The 18,278-nt window shown below is 40.1% G+C and overlaps 1 protein-coding gene across 5 annotated transcripts in view; it reads right to left on the minus strand.

The window, feature by feature from the left end:
• Nucleotides 1-17,983, minus strand: part of adcy8 (adenylate cyclase 8 (brain)) — a 92,238-nt gene extending 74,255 nt beyond the window's left edge. The window contains exons 1-5 of one of the 5 annotated variants that reach the window (XM_048163425.1): nucleotides 17,856-17,975; nucleotides 17,637-17,739; nucleotides 14,795-14,827; nucleotides 14,616-14,692; nucleotides 4,243-4,277 (exon numbers count right to left, since the gene is read on the minus strand). Coding sequence is in view for 2 of the 5 variants with exons in the window: in XM_048163424.1 (XP_048019381.1) it covers nucleotides 4,243-4,277; nucleotides 17,637-17,643 (42 nt within the window). In the remaining 3 variants the exon portion in view is untranslated. Of the gene's footprint in view, nucleotides 1-1,368; nucleotides 1,389-4,242; nucleotides 4,278-14,615; nucleotides 14,693-14,794; nucleotides 14,828-17,636; nucleotides 17,740-17,821 lie in introns of those variants that run through there. The other 4 variants (XM_048163424.1, XM_048163423.1, XM_048163426.1 and 1 more) reach the window with 4 other exon arrangements.
• Between the last annotated feature and the right edge of the window lie 295 nt (nucleotides 17,984-18,278).

The following is an 18,278-nucleotide window of genomic DNA, read 5'->3' on the forward strand; positions in this document are numbered from 1 at the left end:
CTAGATCAGCTGCTGTCCGCAATTTGCAGAGCGACTCTGGGTCCGGGCCTTCTTCATCCAGGGACCTCAGCAGTCGTGTCTGGAATACCTGCATCGTGTGGAGGGCAGCTGCTGCGTGTCCTGCCGAAATATATGAACGAGTGAGCTCCTCATGGAGCTCAGGAAAGAAAGGGGCGGGTCTCTGTGGGGCGTCCATTTGGCGGCCCGCGCCGAGGAAAGACCCGTCCATCCAACGTCTAGAGGGCTGTACAGGGGCTGCCCAGTCCAACTCCAAATCTTCCACAGCCTCCGTGAGGATGCTCATCAGCTCCGCGTCCATTGAAGTCGGGGCGCAGCTAGCCTCTGAAGGGATCTCCGACCAAGCACCCGGGTCAGAGGCACTGGTAGACATGACGTCATCCTCTTCATAGCCAAACGAGACCATTTCCCGCGCTTCTGGCGGTGGGCGGGAAGTGTCTTCAATATAGAAGAGCGGGGGCTCCGGTGTTTGAGGGCGACGAGGAGCTTTTTGGGCCGACGTCAGCTCCTCGGTAGAGCCTCCTGAAGGGGCAACCTGCAGTCTGCTGGCCCGCGGCTCGGAGACGGCGGGCGGAGGAGATGCAGGAGCCAGCGGGCCACCGCTGCGAACAACGGCCAGCCTCGCACGAAGGATCTTGATTGGCAAGTCCTCGCAGGCTCGGCAATCAGATCCTTCCAACGCCTTTTCAGCATGGGCGCGACCCAGACACAGCACACATTCCTCATGTGCATCCGGAAAGTCGATGGGCCCGCCACACATGCGGCAAAGAGACATGGTGTAGAAAATTCTTTTATATTCCGCCGGAACGCTAGAGGGGATCGCAACTGCGTCGTCCACTCTAATCGCGCAGATCAACGGCGAAACCAAGCTTCAGGTGAAGATGAAAGATTCTGAGGGATTTTGGCGCCCGACATCGCTTATATAGTGGCTGAGCCAGCCAATCAGGCGAATGCTCGGACGCCATTGGCTATTGGAAAGCAACAGAGTGATTCAATCAGGCTTCAGCATTTCGAGGAAAAGGGTTTTCCCCATACGTAATGTCGAGAAACCGACTCGATAAGGGAACAGTAATATTGTGAAATATTGTTACATTTAACCAGATGATTAACCAGGCAATTAAATAATTGTTTTCTATTCGAATATTTAAAATGTAATTTATTCCTGTGATGGCAAAGCTGAATTTTCAGCATCATTACTCCAGTCTTCAGTGTCACATGATCCTTCAGAAATCATTCTAATATGCTGATTTGGTGCACAAGAAACATTTATTATTATCAATGTTGAAAACAGTTGTGCTGCTTAAAGGGATAGTTCACCCAAAAATGAAAATTTGATGTTTATCTGCTTACCCCCAGCGCATCCAAGATGTAGGTGACTTTGTTTCTTTAGTAGAACACAAATGATGATTTTTAACTGCAACCGCTGCCGTCTGTCAGTCGTATAATGCAAGTCAGCGGGAACTTAGACTATAAGAGTAAAAAAAACACGACAGACAAATCCAAATGAAACCCTGCGGCTCGTGACGACACATTGATGTCCTAAGACACGAAACGATCGGTTTGTGCGAGAAACCGAACAGTATTTATATCATTTTTTACCTCTAATACACCACTATGTCCAACTGCATTCAACACTCGATTCGTTTGGTCTGATCGCGCTCTGACAGCGGCAGTGATGTCTCGCGCATATACTTCAAGTATATGCGCGAGACATCACTGCCGCTGTCAAAAATGATATAAATACTGTTTTTCACACTTTGTTATATTGCAGCCATTTGCTAAAATCATTTAAGTTCAATTTTTTTCCTCATTAATGTACACACAGCACCCCATATTGACAGAAAAACACAGAATTGTTGACATTTTTGCAGATTTATTAAAAAAGAAAAACTCAAATATCACATGGTCCTAAGTATTCAGACCCTTTGCTCAGTATTTAGTAGAAGCACCTTTTTGATCTAATACAGCCAGGAGTCTTTTTGGGAAAGATGCAACAAGTTTTTTGCACCTGGATTTGGGGATCCTCTGCCATTCCTCCTTGCAGATCCTCTCCAGTTCTGTCAGGTTGGATGGTAAACGTTGGTGGACAGCCATTTTTAGGTCTCTCCAGAGATGCTCAATTGGGTTTAAGTCAGGCCTCTGGCTGGGCCATTCAAGAACAGTCACGGAGTTGTTGTGAAGCCACTCCTTCGTTATTTTAGCTGTGTGCTTAGGGTCATTGTCTTGTTGGAAGGTAAACCTTCGGCCCAGTCTGAGGTCCTGAGCACTCTGGAGAAGGTTTTCGTCCAGGATATCCCTGTACTTGGCCGCATTCATCTTTCCCTCGATTGCAACTAGTCGTCCTGTCCCTGCAGCTGAAAAACCCCCACAGCATGATGCTGCCACCACCATGCTTCACTGTTGGGACTGTATTGGACAGGTGATGACACATACCGCTTAGAATTAAGGCAAAAAAGTTCTATCTTGGTCTCATCAGACCAGAGAATCTTATTTCTCACCATCTTGGAGTCCTTCAGGTGTTTTTTAGCAAACTCCATGCGGGCTTTCATGTGTCTTGCACTGAGGAGAGGCTTCCGTCAGCCCACTCTGCCATAAAGCCCCGACTGGTGGAGGGCTGCAGTGATGGTTGAATTTCTACAACTTTCTCCCATCTCCCGACTGCATCTCTGGAGCTCAGCCACAGTGTTGGGTTCTTCTTTACCTCTCTCACCAAGGCTCTTCTCCCCCGATAGCTCAGTTTGGCCGGACGGCCAGCTCTAGGAAGGGTTCTGGTCATCCCAAACATCTTCCATTTAAGGATTATGGAGGCCACTGTGCTCTTAGGAACCTTAAGTGCAGCAGAAATTTTTTTGTAACCTAGGCCAGATCTGTGCCTTGCCACAATTCTGTCTCTGAGTTCTTCAGGCAGTTCCTTTGTCCTCATGATTCTCATTTGCTCTGACATGCACTGTGAGCTGTAAGGTCTTATATAGACAGGTTTGTGGCTTTCCTAATCAAGTCCAATCAGTATAATCAAACACAGCTGGACTCAAATGACGGTGTAGAACCATCTCAAGGATGATTAGAAGAAATGGACAGCACCTGAGTTAAATATGAGTGTCACAGCAAAGGGTCTGAATACTTAGGACCATGTGATATTTCAGTTTTTCTTTTTTAATAAATCTGCAAAAATGTCAACAATTCTGTGTTCTTCTGTCAATACGGGGTGCTGTGTGTACATTAATGAGGAAAAAAATGAACTTAAATGATTTTAGCAAATGGCTGCAATATAACAAAGAGTGAAAAATTTAAGGGGGTCTGAATACTTTCCGTACCCACTGTATATATATATATATATATATATATATATATATATATAAAATATGAGTCATAAACAAAGCAGGAGGGGCAACATACACGTGTGTCTGGGGATGTCTGGCTGTATATGACAGTGTCGCTATGCATTTGAATGCAGTTTGTGTGTTGTACAATCTGAGCTGGAGAAGTGCTGTAAGCAGGCTGCTAATGATGTGATTGGCAGAACTGGTGAAGACATGAATGAAGAGAGGGCGTCATTCAAGTGTGTATGCAAGTGTTGAAGAAAAGCATCACGCTTGGGGGGGGGGGGGGGGGGGAATCAGTGTTCATATCTGTGTGTTCAAGTTTTTATGGTTGCATCTGTGAAAGCAGCTACTGTGCCATTATAGACCAAAACCTATGAGTGAGTGCATGTTTGTCCATTTTGGCGACATTTGAGATGATCCAGATGAGAACAGGTCATTTATGGCTTTTATTAGCATATTAGAATAGGATCATGTGACACTGAAGACTGGAGTAATGTTATGAAAATTCAGCTTTGCCATCACAGTAATAAATTACTTTTCAAAATATATTGAAATAGAAAAGTTATTTTAAATTGTAATAATTTCACAATATTACTATTTTACTACATATCTCAAACTCCATTCTTTTATAATCTTACCTCTTCATTTACCTTGCTATCTAAATGAGAACATAACATAGACTTCCATTTTTTACATAACCCAGTTATTACAGACAAACCCAAATTTTATCACTACCCCAAAAGAAAGCTGTCAGCTATTTTAGAATAAGAACACAGTTATTTTATTTATAAACTATTTTATTATTTATACTATTTTATTTTTTCCCCCAATACATATGTTTAATTTAATTTTAAACATTTATGTTCACCCAAAAATGAAATGCTTGTCATAATGTACTCACCGTTATGTTGGTCCAAACTTGTATGATTTTATCTTCTGCAGAACACATAATAAGATATTTAGGAGAATGTTAGTTCCAAAACATTGACTTTTATTGTTAAAACAAAAATTAAAATATCTTCTTTTATGAAAATAGGAGAAAAAAAATCATACATGTTTGTAATAACATGAGATTCAGTAAGTTTCATTTAAGGGTGAACCATCTCTTTAAGCTGCAGTCACACTAGGCTTTGAGGAATTACATAAAACACAGAAGCTTTTAAGTTTATATAGAGGTTAATCTGTCATGTTTACAGTAGATTGGTCAAATGTCCATGTCAGAATTCACCTAAATTAAATCTGGGTACTGAAGTTGAATGGAAGTGAATGGAGCAATGTCCAGTGTGAATGCAGCTTGATAAATAAATTTTAATATATAATATCTGATAAATACCAGCATAATTTTAAAGTCACAATGAAATCATATGATATTGCGGTATTTATTATAAATAGTGCTGCAACTAACAATTATTTTGATAATCGATTATTTGGCCGATTATTTCTTCAATTAATCAGATAAAAATACCAAATTTCTTTTTTATTTTATTGATAAAACACACTATTCACATCCTGCCCAATGCTGTCCTTCAAATAAACATGCCAACTGAATGCTATGAAAACATAGTGAATAAATCTATATCTATGCTATTATGCAAAAGAGCTATTATAAGCAAAAGGACAGATTAAATCCCTACATTAAAATGAAGATAATAAAGTTAAGAAAGGAAAAAGAAAAACACAAACTCAGTGTTAACAGACAAGAGGAATGTTCTGCAGGAATACACACATTCACTCTGGACACAGTAACCTGTTACTGGCATTTCTTTATCCTGCAAATGTAAATTAATGTATTACATTTATATTCAATTACATGCAGTTATCCCTTTTCAGTTACTCTCATAAAATACTTGAATTACATGTTGACTTTTAAAATAAAATTTAACGTCCAACAACAGATATTTCAACAAAATGAATATTTTGCACTGAATTTTATTTGTCTACCTCTCTAATGTGGCCCGTCTGTTTGACGCGCATGTCAACGCCAGCCCTTGTTCAGTAAAGTTTGAAGTCAGGATGAGCCTTCATGCAAAATGGAAATATAATACTAATAATTTGTAGCACTTACAGATAAGGATATAACCGTAAAATGAAATTTTTGTGCTGAGGAAACATATCACACATTAAACAGCACACGCATCTGTCAAAGTGCCTGACAGGGCAAGCCATGTCAAACGCTAATGCATTAGCTTGAAGCTTAAAAGAAAGAATTCTCTTGTTTTGGGCAGCTTGGATCACATACCTTTTGCCGCAGCAGCTCAATCAGTTTCCTCCACTATTTTTAGATGCATTTTGTTCAAAGAAATGCGTTATTCAGTGCTGTTATTTGACGCTACTGGCGGAAGTTTTCTGTGCACGGTGGGCAGACGCGACTAATCGACATTCGTTGTCGACGATTTTCATTATCGATTATCGAGTAGTTGTTGCAGCCCTAATTATAAATGATTTATCTCTGCAAATAATGTAATGTAATTCCTGATGTGATTACGGCATGAGGGCGGTACAACCTGTCACTCACATGAGGTCGGCCAATAGCAAACCACAAACATCCAAACTTCGGCAGACGTGTGTGGGGATTGTTGTTTTAAAGGAATTAAATAATTATTAAGTATTATAAGGATTAAAGGATTAGTCCACTTTTAAATAAAATTTTCCTGATAATTTACTCACCCCCATGTCATCCAAGATGTTCATGTCTTTCTTTCTTCATTTGAAAAGAAATTAAGGTTTTTGATGAAAACATTCCAGGATTATTCTCCTTATAGTGGACTTCAATGGCCTCCAGATGGCTGTAGGTAAAAATTACAGTTTCAGTGCAGCTTCAAAGGGCTTTAAACGATACCAGATGAGGAATAAGTGTCTTATCTAGCTAAACGATCGGTCATTTTCGGAAAAAAACACAACTGTATATGCTTTATAAACACAAATTAATGGCTTGCACATGCTTCAGCTTTCCGTATTCCTCAAAACCCTTACGCCGTATTTCCTACGCCTTCCCTATTCTACTTACGGAAAAAAACTAAACTGACGCTGCATTCGTTCCTTAAGTAGAATAGGGAAGGTGTAGGACATACAGCATAAGCATTTTGGAGAATACGGAAAGCGGAAGCACGTGCAAGGAGATCATTTGTGTTTATAAAGCATACAGTTGTATTTTATTTATTTTTTTAGAAAATGACAGATTGTTTCGCTAGATAAGATCCTTTTCCTCATCTGGTATCGTTTAAAGCCCTTTGAAGCTGCACTGAAACTGTAAACTTCAACCATCTGGAGGCCATTGAATTCCACTATAAGGGAGAATAATCTGGGAATGTTTTCATCAAAAAAGTCTCAGGTTACGTATGTAACCATAGTTCCCTGAGAACAGGAAACGAGACTCTGCGTTCAATCACGCATTGGGAACATCACACGTGAGCTGATGTCTGAAAGCCAAGTATCAAAAAACTCCAATCATATTGGCCGACGACAGCCTACGACATCATCATAGCATGACCCGGAAGTATATAAGGAGCGCCTAGAGAACCAGTCAGTATTTATTCGTTTTGAGGGACTGTTCAGCAGGCAGCCCCAAAGCATGGCAGGGCAACGCAGAGACTCATTCCCTGTTCTCAGGGAATTATGGTTACATACGTAACCTGAGATGTTCCCTTTCGAAGGGAACTTCAACTCTGCGTTCAATCACGCATTGGGGAACGATATACCCATGCCGCCATGATTAAGGAGAGTGCATGCCAAAAGATGGCTAGACAAACGTCAAGCAGTTTCGAATGAAACGCCAGATAGCAACTCACCCTCGGGTCACACAAAGGCTGTCAGTGACAGCATTCCCTACAGCCAACAGCCCAAGCTAAGTCTCAAAGAAGCCTTCCGTAGAAAGCCTACCAAGGTCCCTAAAGGCATCTGGGGCCAACTTTTCCAAGGAAAAGTGGTCCCTTAAAGGGAATGTGGCCAGGGAACCGAAAGGAGACCAGGCCAGTCACTAGAGGGCCCTAAAATCCCCTCGTATTGAGGGGAGTATAATCCGCTCATCCTAGGATCTACTCAGCGCTTAATTAACACACTGAGGAGGCTGTGCGCTAAACACCTGTTTATACAGGGGAGCACAAACCAGCCTAGGGCTGAATCTTAGGAGGAGGCCTGATTAAGGCCTACCACCATGATCAGCTTAGGGAGCTAAGCACTATTACAAACATAACCCTAATAGGGAAGTACAAAGCTCACCTAACAGGTAGACCATGCAATGGACACATAATCATGGAGGCCGAAGAGGGGCCTACAGCATGATAGTAGCTTTATGTCAAACAGAAGTATATTCAGAAAGTGGCCTGGAGGGGCCACCCTGAACACCTGTCTTGCTGGGCAGACAGACAACTTCAATGGCAGTAAAAGAGGCTGCAAAAGTGCCCGCATGACAATCCACCTAACACAATCCAACGAGCAGTGTACTCAGTAAAAGCACCTTTTTACTCTTTAAAGCAAGAGGAGTACAGCGTACGCCAACACGTATTAAGGAAGGCCTGGATGGGCCTATAACCTTAACAGACACGTGGCATCAGCTGTTTTAGGCACCAAGACCTATAAATAACCGAACCATAGGAGGTTATATTTATCACCTGGGCCTCTGGCCACCCAGAAGTGTATACAGATAATTCTCAAAGAGAAATATACACAAAGATGCACCAGGATGTTTAAAAAGGCGGCCCATAAGGCCTACCTCTAAGACAAATGGCGTAAGTCTAGTGGCCATTTCTAAGAGCACAATAGATCCACCCTAGGCGCTAGGTGGCTATTCAGCTCAACTAGAGTAGGAATCAGACTCAGGGAGGCAGATGTAAAACAAACCTCAGTAATGTTTCACCAAAACATTCACCCTGAGGGGCCAGCCACTCAAAAGTACTTGGTAAAAGCACCCTATTACTCTCACAGTGAGAGGAGTACATAAGTGAACTCCACATGCTACACCGGAGGCCGAAGTAGGCCTACCTTAGTAAACATGTGGCATCAGCAAGTGGCTACCATAACCATACCAACCAGTAGGCCATGTATTAGGGATTTTTCCAAAGAGGGAATACATAAAACGTTGCCATACAACGTGAACAGGCCTGTTTAGGGCCTATCCGTCAGCGATGGGGCGTGGCCGATGGTGGTATGGCTTCACAGGCATCCTGCCAGCAAGTCAGCTAAAAAGGAAGCCTTGAGGGGCCTACCATTTCAGCAACAAGCTGCGTTCAGCCTGTTTGCAGAATAAAAACACAAACTGTGCCAACATGTGAACTAAAAAGGAGGCCTGAAGGGGCCTACCGATTCAATGACACGTGGCTTCAGCTCGTATTGGATTGGATTCACAAGCATCCTGCCAGCATGTCAGATAAAAAGGAGGCCTTATGGGGCCTCCAAGTTCAGCAACAAGTGGCGTTCAGCCCGTTTGTCCATATAAACACAAACTGTGTCAACATGTAAACTAAAAAAAGGAGGCCTTATTAGGGCCTACCCTAGTAAACACACATCAGCCAGTCAGGACCATACCAACCAACCGGCCATGCATTCAGTGGAAAACCTTTGACGCATAATACTGAGAGAAGGAATGCATATGACACCACCATACTCCACAAGAGGTCTGCTTAAGGCCTACTCAACAGAGGTGGGGCATGGCCGATGATGGTATTGGACCGATGGTGGTATGGGTTCTTGGATTCCAAGGCATCCTGCCAACAAGTCAGTTAAAAAGGAGGCCTTGTGGGGCCTACAATCTCAGCAACAAGTGGTGATCAGCCTGTTTGCAGAATAAAAACACAAACTGTGCCAACATGTGAACTAGAAAGGAGGCCTGCTGGGGCCTACCATTCCAATGACACGTGGCTTCAGCTCATGAAATTAAGGGAACCAAACTACAGGGAACCAGCTCTAACCCAACAATAGCTGTGGGAAGCTAACTGCAACCTGTGCTAGGCTACACATTCCAACAGGTAATGTACCCTAAATCATATGTGACTAAAGCCGAGTTCAGACTGCACGATTTTAGCCCCGATTTTGGCTCGCTGACAGGTTTTGGGAAATCACCGACAAATGCCCGAAATCATAGGCAAATCGGTGCTCGTTCACGCGAGTGACAATCACACAGTGTGAATGAGCAAAGACGCGATCTGAGAGAGTTGACGACACCCGTGAGATATTTGACATGGTAAATATCTGGACCTGTTGGCGATTCAAAATCCTGTAGTGTGAAAAGTGTTCTGACTGAAATCTACATCAGCGATGACCGACAGCCAATGAGAGAGCAAGATACAGAGCAGCGGGGAGTTCGGGGACGAGTTATAAACCAAAATATCAGCAAGCATGGCTTCGTACATAAACATTACAATTCTATCAAACAGAAACAAAGCACAAACCTTTGCTTGACCATCAACAGCAGCACATTGAAAAGTTATGTATTTACCTCCAACTCTCATTGCAGAACACACAATCCAGTGTCTCCCCAACCATTTCCTCCATATTCTTTTTTTCTTTTTCTTGTTTTCGCTGCAAATCAGAGCACCGGCAATTCATATTGCAAGCTTCTTGCGGGCTACCATTTTTAATAATAATAATAACTCCGGTCTTGCACGCATGATATCACGTTGTTTCCTTGTCACATCTTGCGTGTGTTTGGTTGTGAAACGTAGTTTGCATGCCAGACAGAGTTGTCGGTGATTCTTCCTATTGTAAAGTCATGCAGTGTGAAACCTTCTGTCGCAGATCCATCGTGCAGTTTGAACACAGCAGCGACTGAATGCTGGCCAAGATAGTCATGCAGTGTGAAAAGAACAGTGACCCGACTACTTTGAAAATCGTGCAGTCTGAACTCGGCTTTAAGGGAACCAAACAATGCCAACATGGTCTGAGGGAGGCCTAAAATGGCCTACCGCCTCAAACAGACACGTAGCAAAAGCCTGTGGCAGTGTAAACTATGTGAGCAAACTATGATCAACTAACAGCACTTGTTAGAAATACAATTGCTAACTAGAAGGAGGCTAATTAACCATAAGAGCCTACAATCAAAGTTATATGCAATATAGCTGTTAACAAGATCACAAAAGGGAGCTAATAGAAACCAGCCTTTCTCAAAAAGTGGTTCTATACTACCCTGAGTATGCAATCCAACAGGTGATGCACTCAGTGACACAAATAAAAATCAACTGGGGAATATAATAGTCACCAATCTCTCCAATAGAGGCTAACATCAAAGAGCCTGCTATTATGAGAACAGGTGCTAACCTGTGGCAGCATAAGTAAGCTCACATACAAATGTAGGGCAAAAGTCTAGAACTCAAAGCAAACGTACTGCTTTGACATACATGCTGTTTCCAATGAGGATAAACATTTTCTCCACACAGATTCTCAAACCTGTACTAAGCCCTAGAGGACGAAGGCTAAAAGCTAGCACCGTCAACTCAAACTTGATTAAGAAAATCAAGTGGCTCAGAGGAAAAAACATTTTCCATAGCATGAAAAGTTCTATAAAGTGGGGCCTAGCATACACTGCATAACTTATCTACGCAAAGATAAGGGCCTACCACCTGAGAAAAACAGCATCAGGGAGTCTAAAACAGTCTACAACCTTGCTGTTAACCTCACCAATTGCACCTACATAAACAAGGGGACAATGGGCATACGGCCTAACAACTCCCTCGGGAGGAGGCCAGAACTAGGAACTATATCACCTGACAAGGGATAGTATACATGGGGTTAACATATAACACATCTAACCTAGCTCTAGCCTGGCCGCTAAGCTATGGGCCTTCTTACAGGGCCACAAGCCTAGTGAAGCCTAGGCTTCACCTCCAAATCTCATGTATAAGAGAAAGAGAGTGAAGCTCACAAGCAAACAATGTCAGGCGGCCGATTAAGGCCGACCTAATCATACATATTAAATGAAGTGACGAGTGCTAACTCAAACTACTCTAGCAGACAGCAGATGAGAAGCTACTCTAAACAACAGGTGGCTAAGAGGCAGCCATTTAGTGGCCTGCACAATATATCTTTCTAGCCAACCTATCAACTTCAGTTTGCCCAATCCTTCGAAAGGGAACCTTAATTTCTTTTCGACTGACGAAAGAAAGACATGAACATCTTGGATGACATGGGGGAGTAAATTATCAGGAAATTTTTTATTTAAAAGTGGACTAATCTTTAAGGGAATAAATAAAAGTAAAAAATGTAAAATAAGTTCTACTGCTATTGTGAAGTAGGCCTAATCAAACTGTTTACAAATAATATTTTGTTTTAAAATATGCACGTTCACTGATATCTGATATGTCGCAAAACGTTTCTTGTCTTGTCACATTCAGTTATGAGTTACATGAATCAAATGTAAATTATACCATATTTTACATTCAAAACAGTGACATTTTTTAAAAAAAAAGTTGAGTTGCTTGCATCCCTGGATAATACTCTCGGTCGTTCAGCATTCCTCTCGTAAAACAGTATATTGATGTTTAGCTGCTAATTTCCATGCACTTTCAGAGATAAATCTAAAGTGTTGAGCTGGAATTCAAACTCGTCTGCTGTAAGACCCGCCTTCTTTGATTTGATTGGTCATCTCACTCATTTTGACATTAACGAGTGCTGTTTGAAAGAGAAACATAAAAACTTCTACAACTTTTTGTCCTCCAAATAACAACTAGAGCTGCGCGTAACGAAGTGCAACAGAGCAGCATCAAGAATATAAAATATTGAGGGAAATTTGGCCATTTCTAATTTTTGGGGAAACTTGTCTGGTGGCTATATATACTCTACATTTCATAAAAGATATGTATCATATCTTCTACATTTAAAATTTATGATGAACGACTGCAATGCAAAGAGTCAAAAACACATCTTAGGCCTAACTTACCTAATGCAGAAGCCGCTGTCCTTACATTTCATCCTACCCGTCAGAATTTCCTACCTGGGCTTACTGCACATGCGCACATCAATATTACATAATTTTTGTCAGGATAAATAACTCAAAATTACTGTATTTGCATTATTGTAAGGGTAGGTTTAGTGTTGGTGTAGACATTAATAAAGCACAATCTGATAAGTAGCATTTTTCGCTATCGATTTATACTTGTTCTATCGATTAATGCTATATCATATTGTATTACCACTACTGTACTTGCATTATTATAAGGGTAGGTTTAGGGTTGGAGTAGCCATAAACCATGTTAATATCACGCTGGAAGCACAATCTGATAGGTAGCATTTTTTCGCTGTCAGATTTTGCTAACGTTACCTACTGTTTCAATGGGAGGTAGCAAAATCTGACAGGGTAGCACAAATTGTCAGAACACCACCTCTTTTCCAAGTTGCTTAGATGTTGATAGTGGAAGCGTCAGAGTTAAGCTTCATCAAAGACTATAGAATAACACAAAACGTGTCACTCGTATTGTTTTGAATGGGAGAAAGTGTAACGTGCAATATGGCGGAATAAGTCCCGTCTGCTAAATAAGAGCCAATCGCCGACTGGTAAAGTCATCGCGTCACTTCAGCGGGCGTCAGAATCACCGGTTTCTATAGAAACAGTCAGACGCGCCTCCGAAGAGACGCGCATTTAGTCTGCGCATGCGCATTAGCTTGATCCAGCCTGAAAAACAAAGTTTTTTGTCATGATTCGAGCGTTTAGAAACTAAATTTATGAGCTGGTTGTTAGATTTTATTGGTGATTTCAAATATGAAATTTAATCGTAAGGTTGGTAAAAGAATTTGATGTTTCCCCATTCAAAGAGATAGGAGCTGCATGATGCCCAGGATGCCCAAGAGGCGTTTCAAAGATGGCCGCCGAGTGAAATGACTTGTCTTAAAGGGACTTTGGCTGCATTCACGTCACCTTGTATTTACCGGAATCTTGAAATGACAACACGTGACGTTATATTCGGAGTTGTTCATGTCCTTTTGGTCCTTGGACTGGGAATTATGCGTTTCCATGGCACCACTATCAACGCCTAATAAATCAATCTACAGCGGTCAGGTGGTATAGCGGCCATGTGGTACATGTGAGAGCTTTCAGAAAACTCCCAGCTTACAAGCTGTAATTACGAGCTCTACGAGGACGTGAACGCTTTTTACAAGCAGGAATCTCGTAACAACAGGAATTACGAGGCTGCGTGAACGCACCTTTAGAGCCCCTTCTCCTTTAGTTGTGGGTTTATTTAAAAAACGATTAATAAATATCCATTTAGTTTAGTTAGCCTGCTATTTAGCATAAGCCTAAACTATAGCAGGAACAGAATGAGAAGAGAGTCCTCTCACGTACCACCGCGATATAATTTGCGGGACTTGGGAGAAAATAGTTTTTAGTATTTAAAAATGATTTAGCCCTAATTTACTACTCACTAAAATAATAGGATAAGACAAATAAAATGAGAAAATTTATTCATAGCTCCCACAAAATCATAAAGTCTCTGGTCTGGGGGGGCAGTGCAACTATTGTTGCCGCTTGGACTTTTGACTAAGTATGCCAAAAACTATAGATCTGTTGTAAGATTTGTCTTGTTTGGATGATTCTAGAGACCTTCATGATTATGTAGATATAGATATGTCAACAAAAAATATTTATTAGTAACATGGAAATTTCATGCTTCCTGGAAGTAGGGGTAGGAAGTTGACAGCCTCATGTCATGTGGCAGGAAGGAAGTGAATACCTTTTTTTTTGTTCTTGAAATCCTTTATTTGGTTGTTTTCTTGCATGTCATTGAGACATAAAACATGGATAACATCTAGAAAAATACTTACGAAAGGAAAATGACAACTATACACTGCAGCAACTATAGTGTCGGTGGGCTAAAATGGGTTAAGTACATCAAGGCCCTATAGCTAACGCCCTATAGCTGAATTCACGTTCACTGATGCACACTATCCACCTTTTTCATACGCCCCATGATGCTTTGCACGAATTATAGGAGTAACTCCGGTTAAACATTCAGCAAAAGGTTCTCTCTGTGAACATTTTCAAAAACTGGCTACAATGAGATGACATTATTCTACTCACCCTTCAACAATCGAATATTAAAAGGAAATTTAGGAAGTGTAAATGCATTAACCAAATTACTACAACAGAATAAGCTTGATTATTTCCACAGCAATATTACAGATATGTTAAATATCACTGTAGTAATAGTATATGTCTGTATTATGTAACGTATATTTTGCCGTAAGTAAAGAGGTTCATAAAATGGAACATTGAGTGATAATATTTCAAAGTGATTTCCATCACACAATGATTGAAGCTTTGATTTTGACAATAAATATTGTATTTACCTGCTTTAGAAAAAATTAGTAAACACTGCTGAAAAGGGGAGACAATCACATTTTAAAGCATCCGTGTGGAAACGAACCTGGAAAGAAATGTGAGGATTTGGAGAGAAAAACGAGAATTCTTAGTGCATTCCAGTGAATAATTCATGGGATATATTGTAAATTAAATCAGAAGAACATACCACAAATGTGCAGTATATGTTGTATTTTTCATACTGCGGAATTCAAAGGGGGGAAAAAAATAATCAGGAGTGACTGAAAAGAGCTCTTGCCATTCTTGTTATACCATGTGTCACATTAAAATACGTTATGTTACACGCTCCTGACATCTGAAAATAGAACACGAAGGAAATGTTGCAGCTCATTATCAGTCAAACTGACAGATAATGATTATTTGTAGCACAACCTTATGATATGAAATGATTTGATTCAGTCTTTTTGAGTGGAACCTGCCCAAACCGGAAGTGGCTCCCATAATTCTAAAATGCAGGCTTGTTAGGATAAAGGTGAATAGGGAACTAGGGAGTGAAACAAGCCACTCATTCTCAAATTAACCTCACACACCTGTGCATGTTAAAGCGTCTTGATTACACCAATTATTGGCTGAGATCATGACTCAATACTAAGAAAGACATCACTGACATGACACACACTTCTCTCTCTCTCTCTCTCTTTCTCTCTCTCTCTCTGCCCCCCTTCATCAAGCCGTCTGGTGAATAAGTGATTGAGGAGATCAAGGAGAAGGGAGGCAAGCCGTCTGGTGAATAAGTGATTGAGGAGATCAAGGAGAAGGGAGGCAGAAAGAAAAGGAGGGCCTGATGAATCGGAACACACACACATCCAGACACACCTCACACATTCACAACTGAAACATAGAGAAGAGGAAACCTTCACTAAAATAGTCATTGTAAAAGACACAGAAAATACATTAGCACTTCTGCAGGAAAAGCATTACCCCCACACACACACACACACACACACACACACACACACACACACACACACACACTGTGTCTCTGCTTAGAGTGTTTCAGCTCAGATACGCATGAAGGACATTCTATATTCAGCAGACACATTTGCGTAATTATAGAATCTCTGCCTGGAAAGACCATGCAGGTGTCTGGGCTTAATTTGTGTTTATCATGGTTGGGGTGTTTAAAATTAAATGCTTGGTCATAGTTTAATTCACTCTCCTTAATGTCATTGTGTCTCTCTGGTCACACACACACACACACAAAACCCCACAGAGCAGCTTTGCCACAAACCTTCATGAATTTGCTTGCAGGTAAAGACATTCATGTCTCTACCCCAAACAACACAGGACAGCAGGAGGCAGTAGAGAGCAGCTGAACAAGTGCGCACACACACACACACACACACACACACACACACACACACACACACATTGGGTTTCCATCTTTTATGGGGACTTTCCATGATTTTTATATAGCCTACTGTACAAACTGTATATTCCCCTAACCCTAAACCTACCCATCACAGAAAACTTCATGCATTTTTACATTTAAATAAAACATCACTTATGTGTATGATCTATAAGCTGTTTTCCTCATGGGGACTAAATATGTTGCAAATATAGGAGCAAATATTATAATATAAAATATACACTATCATTTAAAAGTTTGGGGTCAACAGTTTTTTAAAATAATAAAAAATTCTGCAATGATGGATTAAATTGACCAAAAGTGACAGTAAATACATTTATAATGTAATATAATTTGTATTTCAAAAATGCTGCTCTTTTGAACATATTCACCAATGAATCCTGAGCAAATGGTCACTGTTTTCACAAAAATATTAGGCAGCACAACTGTTTTCAACATTGATAATAATAATAATAAATGTTTCTTGAGCAGCAAATCAGCATATTAGAATGATTTCTGAAGGATCATGTGATACTGAAGCCTGGGGTAATGATGCTGAAAATTCAGCATTGAATCACAGGAATAAATTACATTTTAAAATATATTAAAATAGAAAACAGTTTTTATAGGCCTACTGTAACAAAATTCCACAAGATTACTGTTTTTAAAAGGCAAAAAAAAAAAAAAGTCATAAAATTATCATTATAATCATTTATAGTCAATTTTACTCTAATTCTACTAAAATAGAATCTAATTGTAGTTGACTAAAATAAAACTTTTGGTCACTTCTGGTAGATTATTTGAATCAAATATTCTTTCTATATATTTCTTTTACAAAAACATTTTAAGTGCCTTGTTAAAGGTGAAGTGTGTAAATTTTAGCGACATCTAGCAGTGAGGTTGGGAATTGCAATATAGAGAGGCTACGGAGGCCAGCACAGGACAAATGTGTCGTCGTCTGAGACAGCATCAAACGCTCTCTGTAGTGCAGTTTGTGTTTGTCCATTTAGGGCTACTGTAGAAACATGCTGGCGCAAAATGGTGACTTAACATGTAAGGGGACCCGCGGCGTATGAGATAGAATTGGCTCATTCTAAGGTAATATAAACATTAACATAAAAACATAACGGTTCATTGTGTAAGGTCTTTATACAGCTCTGAAAACATAGTTATGTATATTATATTGCATTTCTGTTGATAGATCCTCCTAAAATTTACACATTGCACGTTTAATTATTTTGCCATTTTATTTTTTCTCATCATATTTGCATCATTAGTTTCTTTAAAATTCAAATAATTTAATTAGTGTCATATTGTGCATTTTTTGTCTAGCCCTCATTATTGTTAAAATAAAAAAGTTAAAATAGTTTCAGTAATTTTATTGAGGAGAATAAGAGAGCAAAGTTATACAATATTGAAAGTAAAACATTTGAACATGATTAATTTGTTCTTTGATTTCCAACAAGGTTAAAGGTCACACAATAAATGAGAAACTAATAGAAGCCAAGAGGAAGAAACAGAATAGTTGTTTAAAACTTAAGTTCCCATAATCCCACCCACATTTCTGCTTCCATGCTGTCTTGTGCATGCTTGCATGTGTTTGTTTGTGTGTTGTGTGTGAATGTGTGTTGGATTCAGCCACCTGTCATCCCATTCTGCTGTTGATGTTTTAGGTTCCAGAACTGTGGGAGTGATCCATCAAATTCAGCCCTAGAGTCCAGCGCTGTTCACACATTCTGCCGTTACTATGAGAGACGTGAAGAAGTAGGAAGGCGCAAGCAGGAAATCAACAGCAAAAAAAAAAAAAAAAAAAAAAAAATCACATACCTATAATTAAATACACTTTCTGGGTCTCTCTCACCTGCTTCATAATTAATCGTTTCTCTTTCTCTTTTTATAGCTCCATTTCCATGAACATTGCTCTTTCATTTAACCTTTTTCAACTTTATTTTGAATTTCCCTTTCAGAGGCAGCCATCATTCTGTGTGTGAAAGAGAAAGAGACGGTGGCAGTGAGAGAGAGTACACTTAACACAACTATAAATAATGAAAACCCTCCATATCAAATCTGTTCTGTTCATAACCCTGCAGCAGATCCTGAACAGAACTACTCGAAAGATGGAAGTGAAAATAAAAAAGAATATAATAAGATTTAAATTTGAATATACTCTACAGTTCAAATGTTTGTGGTCGGTATGATTTTTAAAATGTTTTTGAAATAAGTCTATTATGCTCAGCAGAGTTGCATTTATTTGATAAAAAATACAGTAAAAGTCTTCAGTCTT

The sequence above is a fragment of the Megalobrama amblycephala genome, linkage group LG17 (genome assembly GCF_018812025.1).
Source record: "Megalobrama amblycephala isolate DHTTF-2021 linkage group LG17, ASM1881202v1, whole genome shotgun sequence".
Taxonomy (NCBI): Eukaryota; Metazoa; Chordata; class Actinopteri; order Cypriniformes; family Xenocyprididae; genus Megalobrama; species Megalobrama amblycephala.